The sequence below is a fragment of the Somniosus microcephalus genome, chromosome 6, assembly GCF_052327205.1.
Source record: "Somniosus microcephalus isolate GS21.2 chromosome 6, FLI_Smic_1.0, whole genome shotgun sequence".
NCBI lineage: Eukaryota > Metazoa > Chordata > Chondrichthyes > Squaliformes > Somniosidae > Somniosus > Somniosus microcephalus.
The window spans coordinates 256,523,881-256,540,947 of record NC_140992.1 but is presented as its reverse complement, the minus strand read 5'-3'; the positions used below and the strand labels follow the sequence as shown (position 1 = coordinate 256,540,947).

The window sequence follows — 17,067 nt, the reverse complement described above, 5'->3', positions numbered from 1 at the left end:
AATAATGCTTTATATACCATAGTAAGCATCTACTCAACCTTCTTCTCTCTGGACTGTAGCGCTTAAGCATCGTCCATCTTAAACATAGCTCAAAGTCCAATTTGAAGCCTACCTGCAGGAGTAGACATGATTTTTCCGAACGCTTCTCCTGAAGAAACCTTTGCATCCATCGCAGCTGGAAGCGCCGTAGTGTTTCCCTGTTGCACGATCACCGCAGATTGAGCACATGGCAGTGACACCATTACCCATCAACACATTGATATTACTAGCTTCTGATGGAATGGTCTCTATGAAACAAAAAATAAATACAGTACAGACATTAGACCCATCTTCTCCAATATTAGGGAGGTCACACCAGACTGCCAATCCTCTACAAGATTAATCTAGAGCAGCATCATAAAACTTACTCACACTTGAGCCCAGAACATAAGACCTGCTGCAGCTGCATCTTAATATCCTGCATCAATCCAGAAAAGTTGACACAGAGACTGAGTTTTATGAATGTGGGTCAGGACAAGGAACCTCGCCCACTGCCAGCACATGTTAATGATGGGAATAAGGTCTCACGCTTGATTTTTTGAATTCAGACAAAGCCCCACTCACAGCAAGCTGCTTGCCCATATAAAATAGCTGTATCTATTTGAAAGTAAAGAAGAAAGAACTTGCATTTATATAGCACCTTTCATGACGTCAGGATGCCCCAAAGCGCTTTACAGCCAAGGAAGTACTTTTGAAGTGTAGTCACTGTTGTAATGTAGGAAACGTGGCAGCCAATTTGCGCACAGCAAGGTCCCATAAACAGCAATGAGATAATGACCAGAAAATCTGTTCAGTGATGTTGGTTGAGGGATAAATATTGGGCAGGGAAAACTCCCCTGCTCTTCTTCAAAATAATGTCATGGGATCCTTCACATTCACGAGAGGGGAGACAGGGACTGGGTTTAACGTCTCATCCGAAAGACAGCACCTTCGACAGTGCAGCACTCCCTCAGTACTGCACTGGAGTGACAGCGAAGACTGCGTGCTCAAGTCTCTGGCATGAGACATCAACCCACAACCTTCTGACTCAGAGGTGGAAGTGCTACCCACTGAGTCACAGCTGACACTGGCTTGCTTTGAAGCTTCTCTTAAAGCTGGCTTGCTGTGTCAATTTTTCTGCCTGAGCATTTTCGAATCTGCATTGGACATGTTGCATATTTGTGAAGCCTCTATACATGTATTGAGAGCTGCACTTGCCTTGCAAGTACATTCTCACATGAAAAGCCCTAGCAATTCAGCTAATTACTTAATCCTTTCACACTTGTTTTTGTTACATTTGTACAACTCTTTCTTCCTCATATCTCATTTACTTTCTTACAATATTATGTCTCTTCTCATTTCTGTTTCTTTTACAGTCCTATTTCTACTCGTTTTCATTAGTTTTTAATCATACTTCTAATTTCAGAAACTCCTTAACAAGATACACTTGTTCAGGAAACTGGTTGCAAGAAGGGTGCACTACCAACATGATACCTGGCTTATTCAATCCCAGGATGTGTGCCAAAAATGATTACATGGCCGGTAGACATTTCTTTTCATGGGTCATACCTCTTATGCCTGTAACAGGTTTTGACAGTGTTCTAAGATGGGAAACTATAAACCGTTTGAGGTTTAGCAACCAATTATTGAAATTATTTGACATGAAAGGGAGGTTTGCATAACTTACATTGTATACATTGTATAATTCAAACTATATGGACATATTCAGGCAGTGCATTTGTAAGTCTTCTGATTTTTGTTTTGATAAAACCTGGTTAAACTCAGTAGTTGCCCTCCAAAAAAATAACGTTGAAAATTAGGGCAAACCCAAAAAAAATTAAAGTTGGCACTCCGCAGTTCTGGTTAAAGCACACAGCAGCTTTCCTTGTTGGGCAAAGGGAGCATTTCATTTCTCTTTGCACTGACAGGCAGCATTGACGCAGAATGCACCTTCAGTGACCTGCGACACACTTGGATGGCTGTGCAAAGTGCCACCGGGGTGGAGGTGTCAAGGATGAGGTTAATGGTGCGCACACACTCCTTTTACGTTCTGACTGTGAAGACAGACAGAAATCTATTGCTTACTAAGTCTTGCACTTGTTCCCTCAAAGTTGCTTTGCTGATTAAATCTGACTATAACTCCAAATTTTCTGACTAAAAAACATTTTGATTTGGTTTATTTTTGAGCTGAAAGACACACGTTTGCTTGCAGCTGATTTTAACCGGGTTTTCTGATCAACATTCTGAAAAAAAATAAAACCTGAAAATCAGAAGTCCTATGCACTTGCAATTATTTCTTAACACTACTGGAAGTAGAAGGGAAATTAATTTCCAACTCTCGACACAAATGTACTAGAACCAATCTACTACAATCAACTGATTCCCTGTGTCAAAGGTCTGAGTTATGAGGATAGACTGGGGCGAATTGCACGTTCTTATAAAATGATGGCTTTAATTAGTTTAAAAACTTCAAACTAATATAGAAATGGTCATCTCAGTACAGAAATAAGTACAGTATAGATTTAGAAAGATTCAATTTTCATCGACTACATGCATACTCTATGAATGGTGTTCAAATAGCTAAGATTTACATAGAATGTACAGCACACAAACCGGCCATCCAGCCCAACAGGTGAATGCAACAGCTTTATGTATGTTTATGCTCCACACGAGCCTCCTCCCATCCCTCTTCATCTATCCCGCTAACCCTATCAGCATAACCCTCAATGAAGTTGAAAGAAGGAGTCTTAGTAGACTTGATGCTAGATATGTCCAACCAATGCAGAGCAGCAATAAACAAAGCTAATGGGATGAACCAAATAGCCAAAACAGTAGAATACAAGTCAGAGGAGGTAATGATCAAACTGTACAGGGCTCTGGTCAGACCGCGCCTTGAATGCTGGTTGCCAATAAACAAGAGAGACTGTCAGGCACAGGAGACCGCACAAAGAAGAGCCACAAGACTGATCCCCAGTGTCAAAAGTCTGAGTTATGAGGTTAGACTGGGACAATTTAGCTTGGAAAGGAGGCATCTGTGGGGTGATCTTATTGAGGTATATAAGATTGTTAAATATATAGAAAGAGTTATCCTGGAATATTGCTTTAAATTAGATTGTGGGTGTAAAACTAGGGACATCGGTTCAAACTAGCAATAGGTCATTTTAGGACTGAAAGCAGGAAATTCTTCACACACAGAATGATCAATATGTGGAATAAACTTCCAGATAGAGTAGTGTAGGCAAAAAGCCTGGAATAATTTAAGAAACAATTAGATGTTACTCTCTGAGCAGATGAACAGATGAATTAAGATGGGCTGAATGGCCTTCCTCATCTGTAATTATCTTGTGATCGTGCATTATATTTTTCACCCTTTTCCTTTCATTGAATAACATTCACTATGCATCCTCTCGCTGCTGAGAAGCTGGGCAACCAACCAGGTTCCAGGGCTCTATTAATGTTATTCTTGGGGCAATTACAAGAAAGTTTGTGAGAGTGGGCCAGGGTGACACTCCCCTTGCCAATTGCCCCTTCTCACTGTTGGGCAATTCCTGACATGGGTGAGATTGAGAATGCTCGGTGCAAACCCAGGCCTTACCCTTCCATAACATGGAGAAGCTAAGTACCAATGTATCGTGGCAGCCACAAGATACCTAAATATGCTTTGATATAAAAATATATTTCATTAAGTGCTGGCAAACAATGCAATTCTGCTATAGAGGAAGATTCAAATAGTACAGAGGCTCCACCAGTTCGTACTGTGTGTTTTTGATATATATTATGCATATCCAAATAATATTTTTGTATAAACACTCAATGAGCGCACACATTTAATTTCATACACATGTTTGGGGCTGTGTTAAGATGTTAAGCTTGTAATTTAATAGGATTGGGACTAAAAAAAACTGTATGAAAATGACACTGCTGTTAAATTCTCAGCATAACTCGTATTAAATTAGTGTTTTATTGATAACACACGGCCGGCTCTAAATAATTGCAGATGACACTTCAATGTCAGCTTTATCATTGTATTTAATCGGCACTACCAAATGTAGTTATGTTCACACAGGGAACAAAATATTATTTAATGGTAATGAAGTGTGGAAAACCCCAGAACATTTTCCAGACTACAGAAAACTTCTACAAACAATTGCAAAATCGGGACAAGAACTGCTGAATTTAAGAACTAATCAAAAGTATGTTACTTGATTCTTAGGTCCTTTTTGTTTGGCTTCTTATGACTCCGTTATACTGATAGTATTGGGTGGAGCATCCTGTTGATCTCCGCATCTCATTTCTCGAAAAGTGTTCTTGGTTTGGTAAGTGTAAATCAGATGCCAAAATGTAGAAATTACTGTTCGTGTGACATTTGGGCTTTGGCTCAGTTGGTGGCATTCTTAACTCAGAAGGTTATGGATTCAAGCCCTAATCCAGACCTATAACATATCAAACTGGGCTCGCTCTTCAGTGGAGCATTGTTGCCTGGACGCGTGCAGCTCCAACAACACTCAAGAAGCTCGACACCATCCAGGACAAAGCAGCCCACTTGATTGGCACCCCATCCACCACCTTAAACGTTTTTTAGTCCCTCCACCACCGGCGTACCGTGGCTGCAGTGTGTACCATCTACAAGATGCACTGCAGCAACTCGCCATGGCTTCTTTGACAGCATCTCCCAAACCCATGACCTCTTCCACCTAGAAGGACAAGGGCAGCAAGATACATGGGATCACTACCACCTCCATGTTCCCCTCCAAGTCACACACCATCCTGACTTGGGAATATTTTGCCGTTCTTCATCGTTGCTGGGTCAAAATTCTGGAACTCCTTCCCTAACAGCACTGTGGGAGTATCATCACCACACGGACTGCAGTGGTTCAAGAAGACGGCTCACCGCCACCTTCTCGAGGGCAATTAGGGATGGGCAATAAATGCTGGCCTTGCCAGCAACGCCCAGATACCAGGAATTAATTTTAAATAAAGGTGCCGTCCATCAGATCAGACATCGTCTACCTGTTCCTGTGGTTCAGGTGAATATTAAAGATCCCATGACACCATTGGAAGAATAGAGATATTCTGGCCAAAAATTCTTTCCTCAGTCAAAAAACAGATTAACTGGTCATTCATTTAAAAAAAATAACTTACATTTATATAAGCACCTTTTACATCCTCAGGACAAGAACTTCACAGTCAGTTAAGTACTTTTCTGGTGTAGTAACTGTTGCAAACATGGCTGCCAATTTGCATGCAGAAATGAGATAATAACCAGATAATCTGTTTTAGTGGGGTTGATTGAGGGATAAATGTTGGCTAGGACACTCTCCCGCCCCCTTTTCTTCATCAAATAGTGCGATGGGATCTTTTACTTCCACCTGGCAGGACAGATGGGGTCTCAGTTTGACATCTCATCCAAAAGACAGCACCTCTGACAGTGTAGCACTCCCTCATTATGTTACTGAAATATCAACCTAGATCACGTGTTTGAGTCTTGAGCTTGAACCCACAACCAACATTCCCGTTAAGCAGCGCGGCCACGCAACCAGCTGGAGGTTCCGCGCAGGCCGCTCACCGGCTTTTCAATGGGAGATTGCGCGTATGCGCAAAATTTTGAATGGGTCGTGCAGCTTGTTAAAGGAACCGCACATCCCCCAAAAAATTAGGAGGACCATTGCCCACAACCTTCTGATTCATAAGCTAGAGTGCTAGAGTTTTTCCAAGATTTTTTTAAACCTAAACCAATAGTTTCAGATATAAATTTATGGCCATTTATTTCTAAACTAAAATAAGCTTGCTGCTCTTTTTCCATACGTTGTTGTTACTTGCCAAAGAACTCCAGTGGATTTTCTGTTTTTACCTCAGCAGATAATGAAAGCTTTGTTTGATCCATGTTAACTTAAGATATTACAAAAACACGTATGCAATTCATTTTGCTCCGTATTGGATCTCTAAGAGATTAAGTGGACAGTGCGCACAGACACACAAACACCTGCACGAGTAGTCTGGCTTAATCCTGATAAACATTTAACTAGTTTGCCAACAAATGTTATACTTGAATCAGCAGTTCTATACATTGCAAATAAAATTGAGCAATTTTCTACCACCACAGCCCATATAAATCATTTAATGATCAATTCAGCTTAAGCAAAAAAAAACACACATCACTAAACAGAAACATGCACCCCACACCATAATGATTAGATTATCAAAATGCCTTGTCTCCTATAGATTGGATTGATAGTAGATTTCACTATAGAAAGTTGAACACTGAACAATTAATCATTGGGGAACACTTTATGCTTGGATCAGAACATCATCATTAATTGTGTTTTTTGGATGAGTAGCTCCAGATAATTGGAGTGAACAGGAAGTGATTTGGCACATTAATATTCAGTGAGGTATGTATTAATTTGGAGCCATATGTCTCAGAACTGGCATCCCGAGGCTTGGAGCAGAGATAAATGAAAATATGAGCTTGACTTGTCACAGAATTTTCCATCTGGGGTGTTTTCTTACTATTGGAATAGGTCTTTAAGGGAGGAGACTTGGTACTAGACCCCAGAAAGGAGAAGCTATCTTGGATGTGCCATGCCACCCATGGCTGAGAAAGAAACTGAGGGGGCAGAGAGACGAGGCCTAGGAGGGCTGGAGCTTGGGATGTGCATCTGCTAAGTGCCAGATGATCTTCCTGTTACTGTCACGATAGATCTAAAACCAAGGACCAGTCCCCCAATCTTTTTCCCCATCATATCGTATGGTACATTACCCAAGTGGTCATTCTACATGAGTGTGAGTTTAGACAGTGAATGTTAGCAGACTGTTCAATGTGGATACTATCATGACTGAGCCTGATCCGATACTCGCCTGACCTTCACCTCTTTGCGCTTTTATCGGAGATCACTGAATAGCGATCAAAGAGGAATATCACCAATTTTTCTCTTGCCCTGACTAAGAATTCTGAGGCAAATTTTAGATCTCCTATTGCAGGCTCAACCAAGATCCTCACACTTACCACAGAATACATTTATTCACTGAGCTGTCAGGGCAGCTCTAAAAGAGTACTTAATTGCTATAAAATCGCTATGTTTTTGACCCATAAAAATATCCTTTTTTTGCAGCCAGAAATGTCTTGCATATTTCAAATGATTCATTTGTTTTTTCTCTTTGCGTCTAAAAATAATTGGGTTTACGATTTATGTCATTCATTTTATCAAAATAACTTAATGGTTCCAATGATCCAATTAACGATAATGAAGAATGAAGCACAAAATATTCCCTATTTAATCACAAACAGCAAATGTTTCTAGAAAATATCGAGACCTAATTTCACTGGTTGTGAATGATTCTGGATAAAAACTTTGCTTGAAATAGTTCAGTTATTCATCTAGTTTATCGAAACTCTGAGCTAGTTCTTCCACCTGCCAATCTTTCTGGTCAAAGCTTCAAAATTAAGCCACTCATCAATTAGAACTCAGTATTTTACTGAGAACCTTCAGACAACATACCAATTCAGAATTTATATTTTGCCGGTATGCAACCTCGCACGCACTCTCCTGCAAACTGACATGGCTCTAGCATTCTGCCAGCTTCCAATCACCGGGCAATAGGTTAAAGGGCTATTTCACATAGCTTTATCTTTTGTTTTTAAATGCCAATTGGAGGAAGAATGTTTTGTCTCCTTCCCTCAACCCAACCCCTGCCATTTAATCTTTTTCTCTAGAAAAACTGGTCCTGGTAGAGCTTCTATCCGATGTTTTATAAATGCAAAATTCACCTTATCTGATAGCCCAGGGTAAGTTGTATGGTCTACTGTTGCAGAAGATCTGATACAATTTGACACAAAGATAAGTTGTGTTGGTGGTGAAAGATTTTACAGTTATTTTATAGCAACTTAGATGGGTATAAATGCTAGTTATACCCTGGCAAGGGATCACCAGTGGGGTACCACAAGAGTCGGTGCTGGAGCCATTGCTGTTTACAGTGTATTTAAATGATTTGGAATTAGGGACAGAAACAAGTCTGTGCTTGCAGATGATACCAAGCTTGGGGGTTCTAACAATAGAGAAGAGCAAAACCGAATATAAAAGGGATTCGGATAGGTTGGGAAGGTGGGTTGTTGAGCAACAAATGGTATTTAATGTGGACAAATGATAGGTAATGAGATTAGGAAACCAAATAAAGCGTGAAAATATATGTCCGGATTTTGTGAGGCTCTGCCGGTAGCTGATGCAAGTCCAGAAATCAGACACGTGCGGTTGCGCGGCCAATTCTCAGTGCACCCAATTTGTGAGGAGCAATTTTGAGAGGGATGGGAGCTGGCAATGAGCCCCATTTAGATGAAGGTCCCCAGCCAAATTTCATAAGTTTTGGTGAGGCTCCGTCCACCATGTTAGCCTCATCCATAAAAACTGGATAGTACAATATACAAACTGTAGAGAGAAACAGAGACAGGCTGTGTGTATTGGGTGGGAGGAATAGAGAAGAATTGATGGTCCTAATTGCAGTCTGCATGGAGGGAGGGAGTGTAGGGAAGAGAAGAGGAGATTTGATGGATCAATGAGTTCTAATTGTTGTCTGTAATGGGTTCTTTAGAAGCAGAGCTGGACCTAGGAAGCCTCCCCCTGTCCTGGTTGCACAAAGGAGAAGGGTTTCCCCCCCCCCCCCCCCGAGAACTTTCAGGTCTTCCCCGACAGACAATTAACAACAACACAGCAACACCCTCATTCCCTTTCTGCTCCCCTGTCTATTACTCCTGCCCCTCAATATCTCCAAAACTCCTCTTTCTGTTCTGTGCAGCCATAATTAGATATAGCGCTACAGGCCTGAGCAGGTGTGCTGATACCCTATTAAGCAATCTGTGACTGACGTAACAAAGTGGCTTACTTGCAGAGCAGTACATGCTGTACCGTGTCTGAAAGTGAAGTATTTGGTTGATCAAAATGCCACGTATTTGTGTTTACCTGAATAAAATGCTTACTTTTTAGTGCAAATGTGCCCCGAACTCCATCTGATCTTGATGGAGAGAGGAATGGGGTACAAGAGAGAAACATTAAGCACATATCTGCCTTTTGATATGTAATACAGCCCCATTTATAAATACAGTGCTCATTTTAACACTAAATAGTAAAACGGTGCAGTGTGATAAACACAATATTTGTGCCCTGTGTCAAATCATGAAGTATCTGTATTATATTTTTTCTGTGGCAATTTAAATAGATAGGGTATATATGTGAAATAAAATATTGACCTTAGCTATTTGTAACTAGGAAGAGTTCCTTTGGGGGCTAAATTCCTTTGAGGCCTAAATCTATTGGCGCCCCAAACTTTGCACGATTCCAGAGACGCACAGTGATGGCAGAACGGAGACGGTCAAGAATCGCCCTCGTGCCTCATCAGAATAAATCTGGCGAGCTGTAGGACACCAATCAGGCGCCAATCAGGGTCTTAAGACTTTCAGCCTGTGCTGAGGCCCAGAGGTATGTCCGGGAGAAGGGAGAGATTATTGAGAGGGGGGTAAGAGTCGCCTGCAGTTGTCTTGTGCATACGAGGTCACATGGGTTACGTACTTGAGCACGGGCAGTTTGTTTAATACGTAAATCAGTCAGGATGCGCAAGCTTTGTTATGGTGATAATTGAAGACTGCACATAGTGACACCACAAGTCCCGGCCAGAATGGAGAGGATTAGATAATTCACCCATCAATCATGTCTGCTGTAAGTGACTGGGATTGATTTCACATGCATAATTTGTATTATGTAACTATCCTCCACTCATTGCATTTTTCTGGAGAAATAATTCTGCTTTATCGGGAGACTTAACTATAGTTTCATCATGAGTTCTGTTTGCTGTAGTGCGTAGAGTCTGTTTAAATAGACTCTGTTTGCTGTTTGCTGAGAAAATAGACTCAGCTGTAAAATAGGCTCTGTTTGCTCTAAGTCCCGCCGTAACTCTCTGCCCGCCTCCAACTCATTGGCTGACACAGTGGTGTCAATACTCACTGCGATAATTGAATTAGTGGTCCCGGAACGACTATTTGTAATGAAATATTAGCATTGGTTGTTATTGCTGGCAAATGATGCTTGTGAGTTTGTATACTGGGAAGTAGGTAAATATTGGGACCAAAAATCAACGGGCCACGACCCCAGAGCTTATGCCTTGGTTCACAGCTACCAGTGTCCTTCAGCGCTGACCCCGCTGGATTGGCAGGGTAAGTGGGCGGGCACCTCATTTGTATGCAGCTGATGGGTGCTTGCACCACTACAGCTGCCATCTCCAGCACCTGTCCGCAGCATGGAACTGGAAAATCTGGCAGCTGGGGGGTTGCCTAGGACCCAGCCATGTCCCCTGTGTAAGTGGGGTGCTCAAGGAATTTAAAAAAAATCCATTCTGTGTGGGTGAAAGCAAGTGGAATGGCCTGGCTCCCTCCAGTGGGGCCCACTTGAATCCATCTAGAAGCTGGTACCTCTCATTTCATTGGGTGTACAAGTCTCCAGTACTATGCCAGGTCCTGAATGAACCAGAAAAGAGGGAACTCTCCCCACTGATATTTGTGTTCTAAGGGGCAAGCTCCTTACAGAGATGCAGAAGTCTCCTAAGAAATATTCCTCTAGTGTAGGGACAGTGGACCGCCACATAATGAAGACATCAATGCTGCTTCCTGGATAAGGGCCACTTAAACACTGAGTGCAAACCCTTTGTGCTCATGGAGGCCATGGAGTTGATATAAGGAGCCCTGATGTTCACAATAGGTACCTGACCTCAAGAAAACCCTGCCACTCTGAAACCTTCTTTCCACATGAAAAGTGATGAAGGTGTTGACACTTACAAACATGGTATTTGTTACTTGATTGTTATAGGTGTGCACTGCTGACTGTCTGATCTGGCAGATGGTCCCTGTGGTGGCTTGGCATGATCTTATAGTATGAAAGCTTCAAGCCATGGAAACCTTCACTTCTACAGAGTGAAGAGCCAGACTTATCTTAGGTGTTTTCTGCAAGTCATCCTTCAACGGGTGGTACAGCTCTGTGACAGCTTCTCTTGTGAGGTGGAGACACTGAAGGCTGGTCTCCTTTGACATGTCCAGGTATGTGTGGAGGGGCCCACAAGCATTGGTTTCAAGTTCATTGCACGGGTATTTGCTCATCCCTGGTGAGCTCAGCTTTCTCGTATAAGTCATGTAGCATATCGGGAAGCTCCAAAATCAATTCCCATCTTCATCACCTTGATGGTGCAATTTAAATGGCAGCATTTACCAAGATTAATGGAGAAAAGTGTTGGCAGGAAAATTCCCCCCAAAATGTATAAATGGTGGACTACCCAGCGAAAGGACTAACATAGGGAACAAAATGCAGCAAAAAATCGTTAAAAAAATGAATGACTGTGGAACAATAATCTCCCCTTAAGAACCATGATGCGACTGTGGAACTCCTATCAGACCCTGGAGCACATCATTGAGGACTGCCCTCAGAGGAAATTCACAGGCAGCCTACAAGATATTCACACTGTTACACTGGAAGCTTTGGCCTGGATATCTGACTTAGATATTGACATTTGATTTGCCTTGCTACTACCATACGAAAGAAGAAGACTTGAGGTTGGCCAGGTCCCAGGGTTACTGTTACGACCATTTAAAATCGGCAAGTTATGGCCGGGGGTGGGGGAGGAGGGGGTAGAGGCCCCTGAAAACACATAGGCCCTGAAAATCCATTGGGCCATTTGCACTGCTGTTGCACCCTGGACGTGAGACTTCAATCCACCGATCCTATCCAGTACTGACCCTGCTGTAAATTACAGAGTTAGCTCATTCATTGGCACTTCGGTAGTGCAAACCCCATGTAACGTGGAAGTATTGTACTGGGCGGCTTGGAAATAGGAGTGCCGTTTCTAAAAAGCCAAGAATAGCTGAAGATTGCAGTAGCAAGCTGGAGGAACAGCGGGTAAGTAGGAAAGTGTTTGGCACAGTGAGTTGACTCAGGTCTCAGTAATGGATGGCTCATGTGTGATTTTTGTGACACTACAAAGCAGGTCTTCAAGTGGAGGACCCAGCAGAGGCATCCAAAGAGGGGAGCATGGCATTACCAGGAGGCAGAAAGGATTTCAATAAGACCAACCTTCAGGCACTCTTGGATTAAATGCAAGAAAGGAGAGAAAGACTTGGGTGCCCATGGGTGAAAACCTCAGAAAAATGTCTTGCGTGCCAGGTGGAAGGAGGTGGCAGTGGGTCTGAATGCCACCTCCCTCAACCCCAGACTGGCCGCTGTCTCTTTTCTACCCTGGGCAGTATGAGCACCATTACTCTGTTCACTCTCTAAAATTAAAAGTTGCCCTTCACATTGCACTGTGGTTAAGAGTGTCACTAATTCTGGACCTTACAATATGTGTCACCACCTCCCCATGTGTGAACAGTAATTACTTGCATTCAGAATTTTACAACCTCGTCCCCCACTTTAACAGGGTGATATCAGCACACCTATTACATCAGATGTTTGATGCCATCTTGGGGACACCCCTCAAACGCTAGCCCTCATCTAATTCCCTCGTTACTGGAGAAACCTGTGAAAAGAAGGAGACTGGAGGGGGCTTTCTGGAGATCAGAGAGACCCCCCATGAGGACAGGCATGGAACTGCAGGGGAGGCACTTGGTGCTCGTCGTGGGAGATGGTGAGATTGGTGAGACAGTGCAGGCAGCAGGTTAGTAGGTGCAGACTTACAGCCACCAAGGCATCCATGTGAAGCAACAGACAGCCAGAAGCTTCCATAGCCTTCTCTGTCTCCTTACTTCAAAGGGAGTTATCCTCAGCCATTCTCAGCTTCCACTCTCCTTTTGCAGATCAATTACAACAATGGAAGACAGAGGATGATGAATTCAAAAGATGATGATGAGGAGCAAGAGGGCAATTGGATGACCATGAGGATATTGAGGACAAGGCCAAACAGGAGACCTAGCTTTCAAGATCCTGCCCCTTGCTCCTATGCCCCAGCCTGCTCCATATCACCCCCGCATCACCTGTTTTCTGACTCCCACCCACCAGTTCAGAAACTTTCACCCGGGGAAATTAGATATTGTCAATGAGGATGTGCCACCAGATGATTCACAGAGCACAAAGGGGCTGGAGGAGTGGGGAGTATGTGGACTTGTGCCACCTTCCTAGTTGAGACCGAGGAGAAGGCAGTCCATGGCATCGAGCGCTGCTCCTTGTCCTCCATTAAGACTAAATACAAGGACGTGCCCTCTGGGAATGCCCTAACCGTTATATCGAACCTTTTACTGTGTGGGGCGGGAAACATTTCCTGGTGATCTCAGAGACCTGCTCAATCCAGGTATAAGGCGAAAAACATAGGAACATAGGACCATAGGAACAGGAGTAGGCCCCTCGAGCCTGATTCACCATTCAATGAGATCATGGCTGATCTGTATCACAACTCCATCCACCCTCCTTAGCTCCACATCGCCAATACCCTTGGCTGGCAACAATGTATCAATATCAGATTTAAAATGATTAATTGAGCTGGCATCTACTGCTTTTTGTCGGAGAGGGTTCCACACTTCTACCACCCTTTGCATGAAGAAGTGTTTCCTAACTTCTCTCCTGAATGGCCTGGCTCTGATTTTAAGGTCATGTCCCTTTGTCCTAGACTCTCCAACCAGCGGAAAATGTTTCTCTCTATCAATTCCTTTCAAAATCCTAAAAACCTCAATCACATCACCCCTTAACCTTCTATATTCGGGGGAATACAAGCCTAGATTATGTAATCTCTCCTAATTTAACCCTTGGAGCCCTGGTAACATTCTGAATCTGTGCTGCACGCCTTTCAAGGCCAATATATCCATTAAAAGCTCTTCTATAACTCTGGCAATCTCTCAGGCCGCAGGCTTCGGAGTAAAGCACTTCCACTGCTATCAGCTGATACTGGCATCAGGTACGCCTCACGTATTTCAATCTAAGTTACCTTGATCATTGAAATGGCAAGTCACAGGATCTGTTGACTCCAACGCCATTGCTACAATTTTAATAAATGCTAATGAGCTCGCAGCTGCATTGCTAAGTGCACACAGATAAGGCCCCAGATTGCCTTGCAACTACAGCATAGCCATTATAGGGCAGAAACCCATCAAAATGGGGCCCTGCTCCAAAATCTACCTACAATAAACTGCTGGGCACTCTCATTTTGAAGCAGAATCTTGCCAAAAAACAGCAAGATCATTTGGGATCATGAGATCCACCTATCCTCATTCAATTAATTTTCAGGTATGCTCTGCCTAGTTGAGCCAGACATGGAGCTGCCTAACCAGCGATCCATAAAGGGACTGCTGGAGGCCGCTCAAAAAATGGCCCAGGAATTCCTGCTGGTGCATTTGAGGCCCACCCAGATCACGTCTTTCCCCCCCCCCCCCCCAACCCACCACCTCATCCCTCCCACCAGACTCAACCACCTGACCGGCATAGCATAGGAGCTGGCCGCTTTCCCGCCCTTCCCAACTGGTGAGCTGCAGCGGGGGCACCCATCTTGCGCTTGCAGCTTGCTGGCGGAATATAAATGAGGCCTGAAACCAAATTTCACTCGGGCCTCAGGTAACCAGGGGCGGAAAACGTCATGCCGCCAACCTCGTGCCCATTTTGAATTCCTCGGCTTTTGTGACCAGGGAAGACTTGTTAACAACCCAATGTATCTCTCTGGTGATTGGGACACTCATTGTATAATGCCCCTTTGTATTGTCAATTTATGCCGGTTGAATTTTTTTTTCTCGAACATAAAACAGTACTTGTAAAAATTTTTTTTAAAAATCTCTAAATTTTCCATAAATATCCTGTAGGTCGGACCAGACTGGAGCAGAAAGTCATATAAAGAATGAAGCAATTTGATTGCACAGATTTTATGGTGCACTTTACACAGGAGATATGTTCTTTTATGATAATGGCAATGATTGGAGCCACAGTTACAGGATTGAGCTTTGGCAACAGTATAGTTCACCCAAGGAAAAGAAAATGGATTCACAGAGCCTATCAGATTTATTTGTTCCAGTTAAAACGTGTGGCATATTAAAGTTCAGTTTAGAATAATATTTAACACTCAAAAAAACCATTTAAATCAGTCTCCTGCAAATGTTTGTAATCTCATTTAAAATAAAGCACAACCCTTTGTTTATTGATAATTTGCTTAGTTTCAGCAAAAAAGTAGTTTTTTTTTAATCATTAGCCTATAAAGGAAAAACAGTTGAGTAATAAATGTTCCTTTACTATTTTGACAGTCTTCCAGTTATTCATAGTCATGGTATGATGTTAGAGTATGAAACGACACATCTAACAATCTGGTTTCAACACAGGTACTGTAGCTGTAACCTAGTTAAACTTTAGCTACAAAACAAATAGTCTTCTGGTGACCTAGATACCATTAGCCTTTAAAGCCAGGCTGCAAATTCCTATAAATGTGATACTTTATTCAAAATGCTTTAGTATTTTTTATGTTTCCCTTGTTTTACATGAAAAGCAAATGCAGAAATGAAACATGTTTTCGGTATGTTGGGTGCACTAATACAATCTTTTTTTTAACCGAGCCGTTTTCTGTTATCTCATAATCAATAGACCAGCATAAGTGCAAACCTTATGACAACTCGATGACAGCTAAAGGTTTGTTAGAGGCTTACTTTTGGCTACTTTTTTAATGAACACAATGAAAAGTTTTTCATGTGCTCTGTATAAATTGATAGACAGAATTGCGAATTTTAAATTTACTTACTAAGATTGAGTTGTAAAATTGAAAAATCTCAGTGTTTCGTAATTCAGTTTTCATTTTGTTGCTGTCTTTCCAATTGGATTTTGAATTTGTGCGTGCGATAGAGTTTTCCTCATTTTGTGGTTTACTTTAAAGCAGCAGAATTATTAGAGCTTAAGTTATTATTTCTAGTTAACGGGCAATCGTAAACACATCAGAACTCTCCAGTTGAACAAGCAAATTCACTTACCCATCAAAACTCACCGTTATTTGGTGGCAGTATCCTCAGGCTGTCAAACTCAAGCATGGTATAGGATGAATCCAGTGTTTCAGTGTAATCAGGCATATCCATATCCATCATGGGTTCACAAAGCTTCATAATTATGAGCTGACAACAAAGTAATAGGCCAGCTGTTCCAGCTTCAAATAATTATGGAAGGAATGACAAGCCTGTCCACTCCTCACCAACTGCAGAAGTTGCCCCCCCCCTAAAAAAAACCTACATCTTAAGGTTGAACATACAAGTTCTGGAAGCCTGACCCTAGTTTTGTACCGGCACTCCCGATACCGTCTTTCTCATAATGTGAGCATATGACACTGATAAAGCCTTGAATGTATTTAGATACCCAACATCCTTGTTTTCATGCAATCCGCTTATCTGTGCTACTGTGTACACAATATAAAAAGGTGTAATAACTTATTGGTTTTTGCAGCGCCACCCATGCAATTTATTCCTAAACAACCAGTAAGATTTTAGCATAAGGCAATTCGATGGAACATACATATTTTTAAGTGCAGGTACACTCATTTGCAATGTTGGGTGCTTCTGCGGAACAGTCCCTTGGTGGAATAAAATGATGGCAGGGCAGGATTTTCTGCACAGTGAATTCTAGGTCTCGAAGGAGCCATTTGTGTGAGGTACAGATCAGGGTGTGGGGTAAGGTACATTCCCCATGAGGAGAAAAGAAAATCAGACAGTGATTCAACCCGCTTCAGTGTGATGGACTGCCCAATAGTTGGTTCAAGTGGCCGGTCATATGAAAAACTGCCTGTCCTCTCAGTCAGAAAATCTTTATCATTCATAAAGATTCCGCTCCCTCAACGTACCGCTAGTTTGCCACCACAGGTAGCACATCATATAGGTTTGTGCCCAGTATCCTGGCAGCAGTCACGACTCATCGTCTTGTGCCAGTCTTCTGTGACTCCTTTATTCCAGTCAGGCCGTCAAGTTACAGGCTGGCTACCGGGCAGCAGGGGTTGTTATCCCCTCCCGACATGGCTCATGACTCCTCTCAGGAACCCAAGGACCGCTGCAGAGCTGGCCTACAACGAGAGCCATGT

The 17,067-nt window shown here is 42.6% G+C and overlaps 1 protein-coding gene across 2 annotated transcripts in view; it reads right to left on the bottom strand.

Moving 5' to 3' along the window:
* LOC147116679 (hepatocyte nuclear factor 4-beta-like) overlaps positions 1 to 16,382 on the bottom strand; it is a 61,471-nt gene extending 45,089 nt beyond the window's left edge. The window contains exons 1-2 of one of the 2 annotated variants that reach the window (XM_085991783.1): positions 15,991 to 16,382; positions 113 to 287 (exon numbers count right to left, since the gene is read on the bottom strand). In XM_085991783.1, the coding sequence (XP_085847909.1) occupies positions 113 to 287; positions 15,991 to 16,105 (290 nt within the window). In that variant the 5' untranslated portion in view covers positions 16,106 to 16,382. Of the gene's footprint in view, positions 1 to 112; positions 288 to 15,976 lie in introns of both variants that reach the window. The other variant, XM_085991784.1, reaches the window with a different exon arrangement.
* Positions 16,383 to 17,067: the final 685 nt, after the last annotated feature.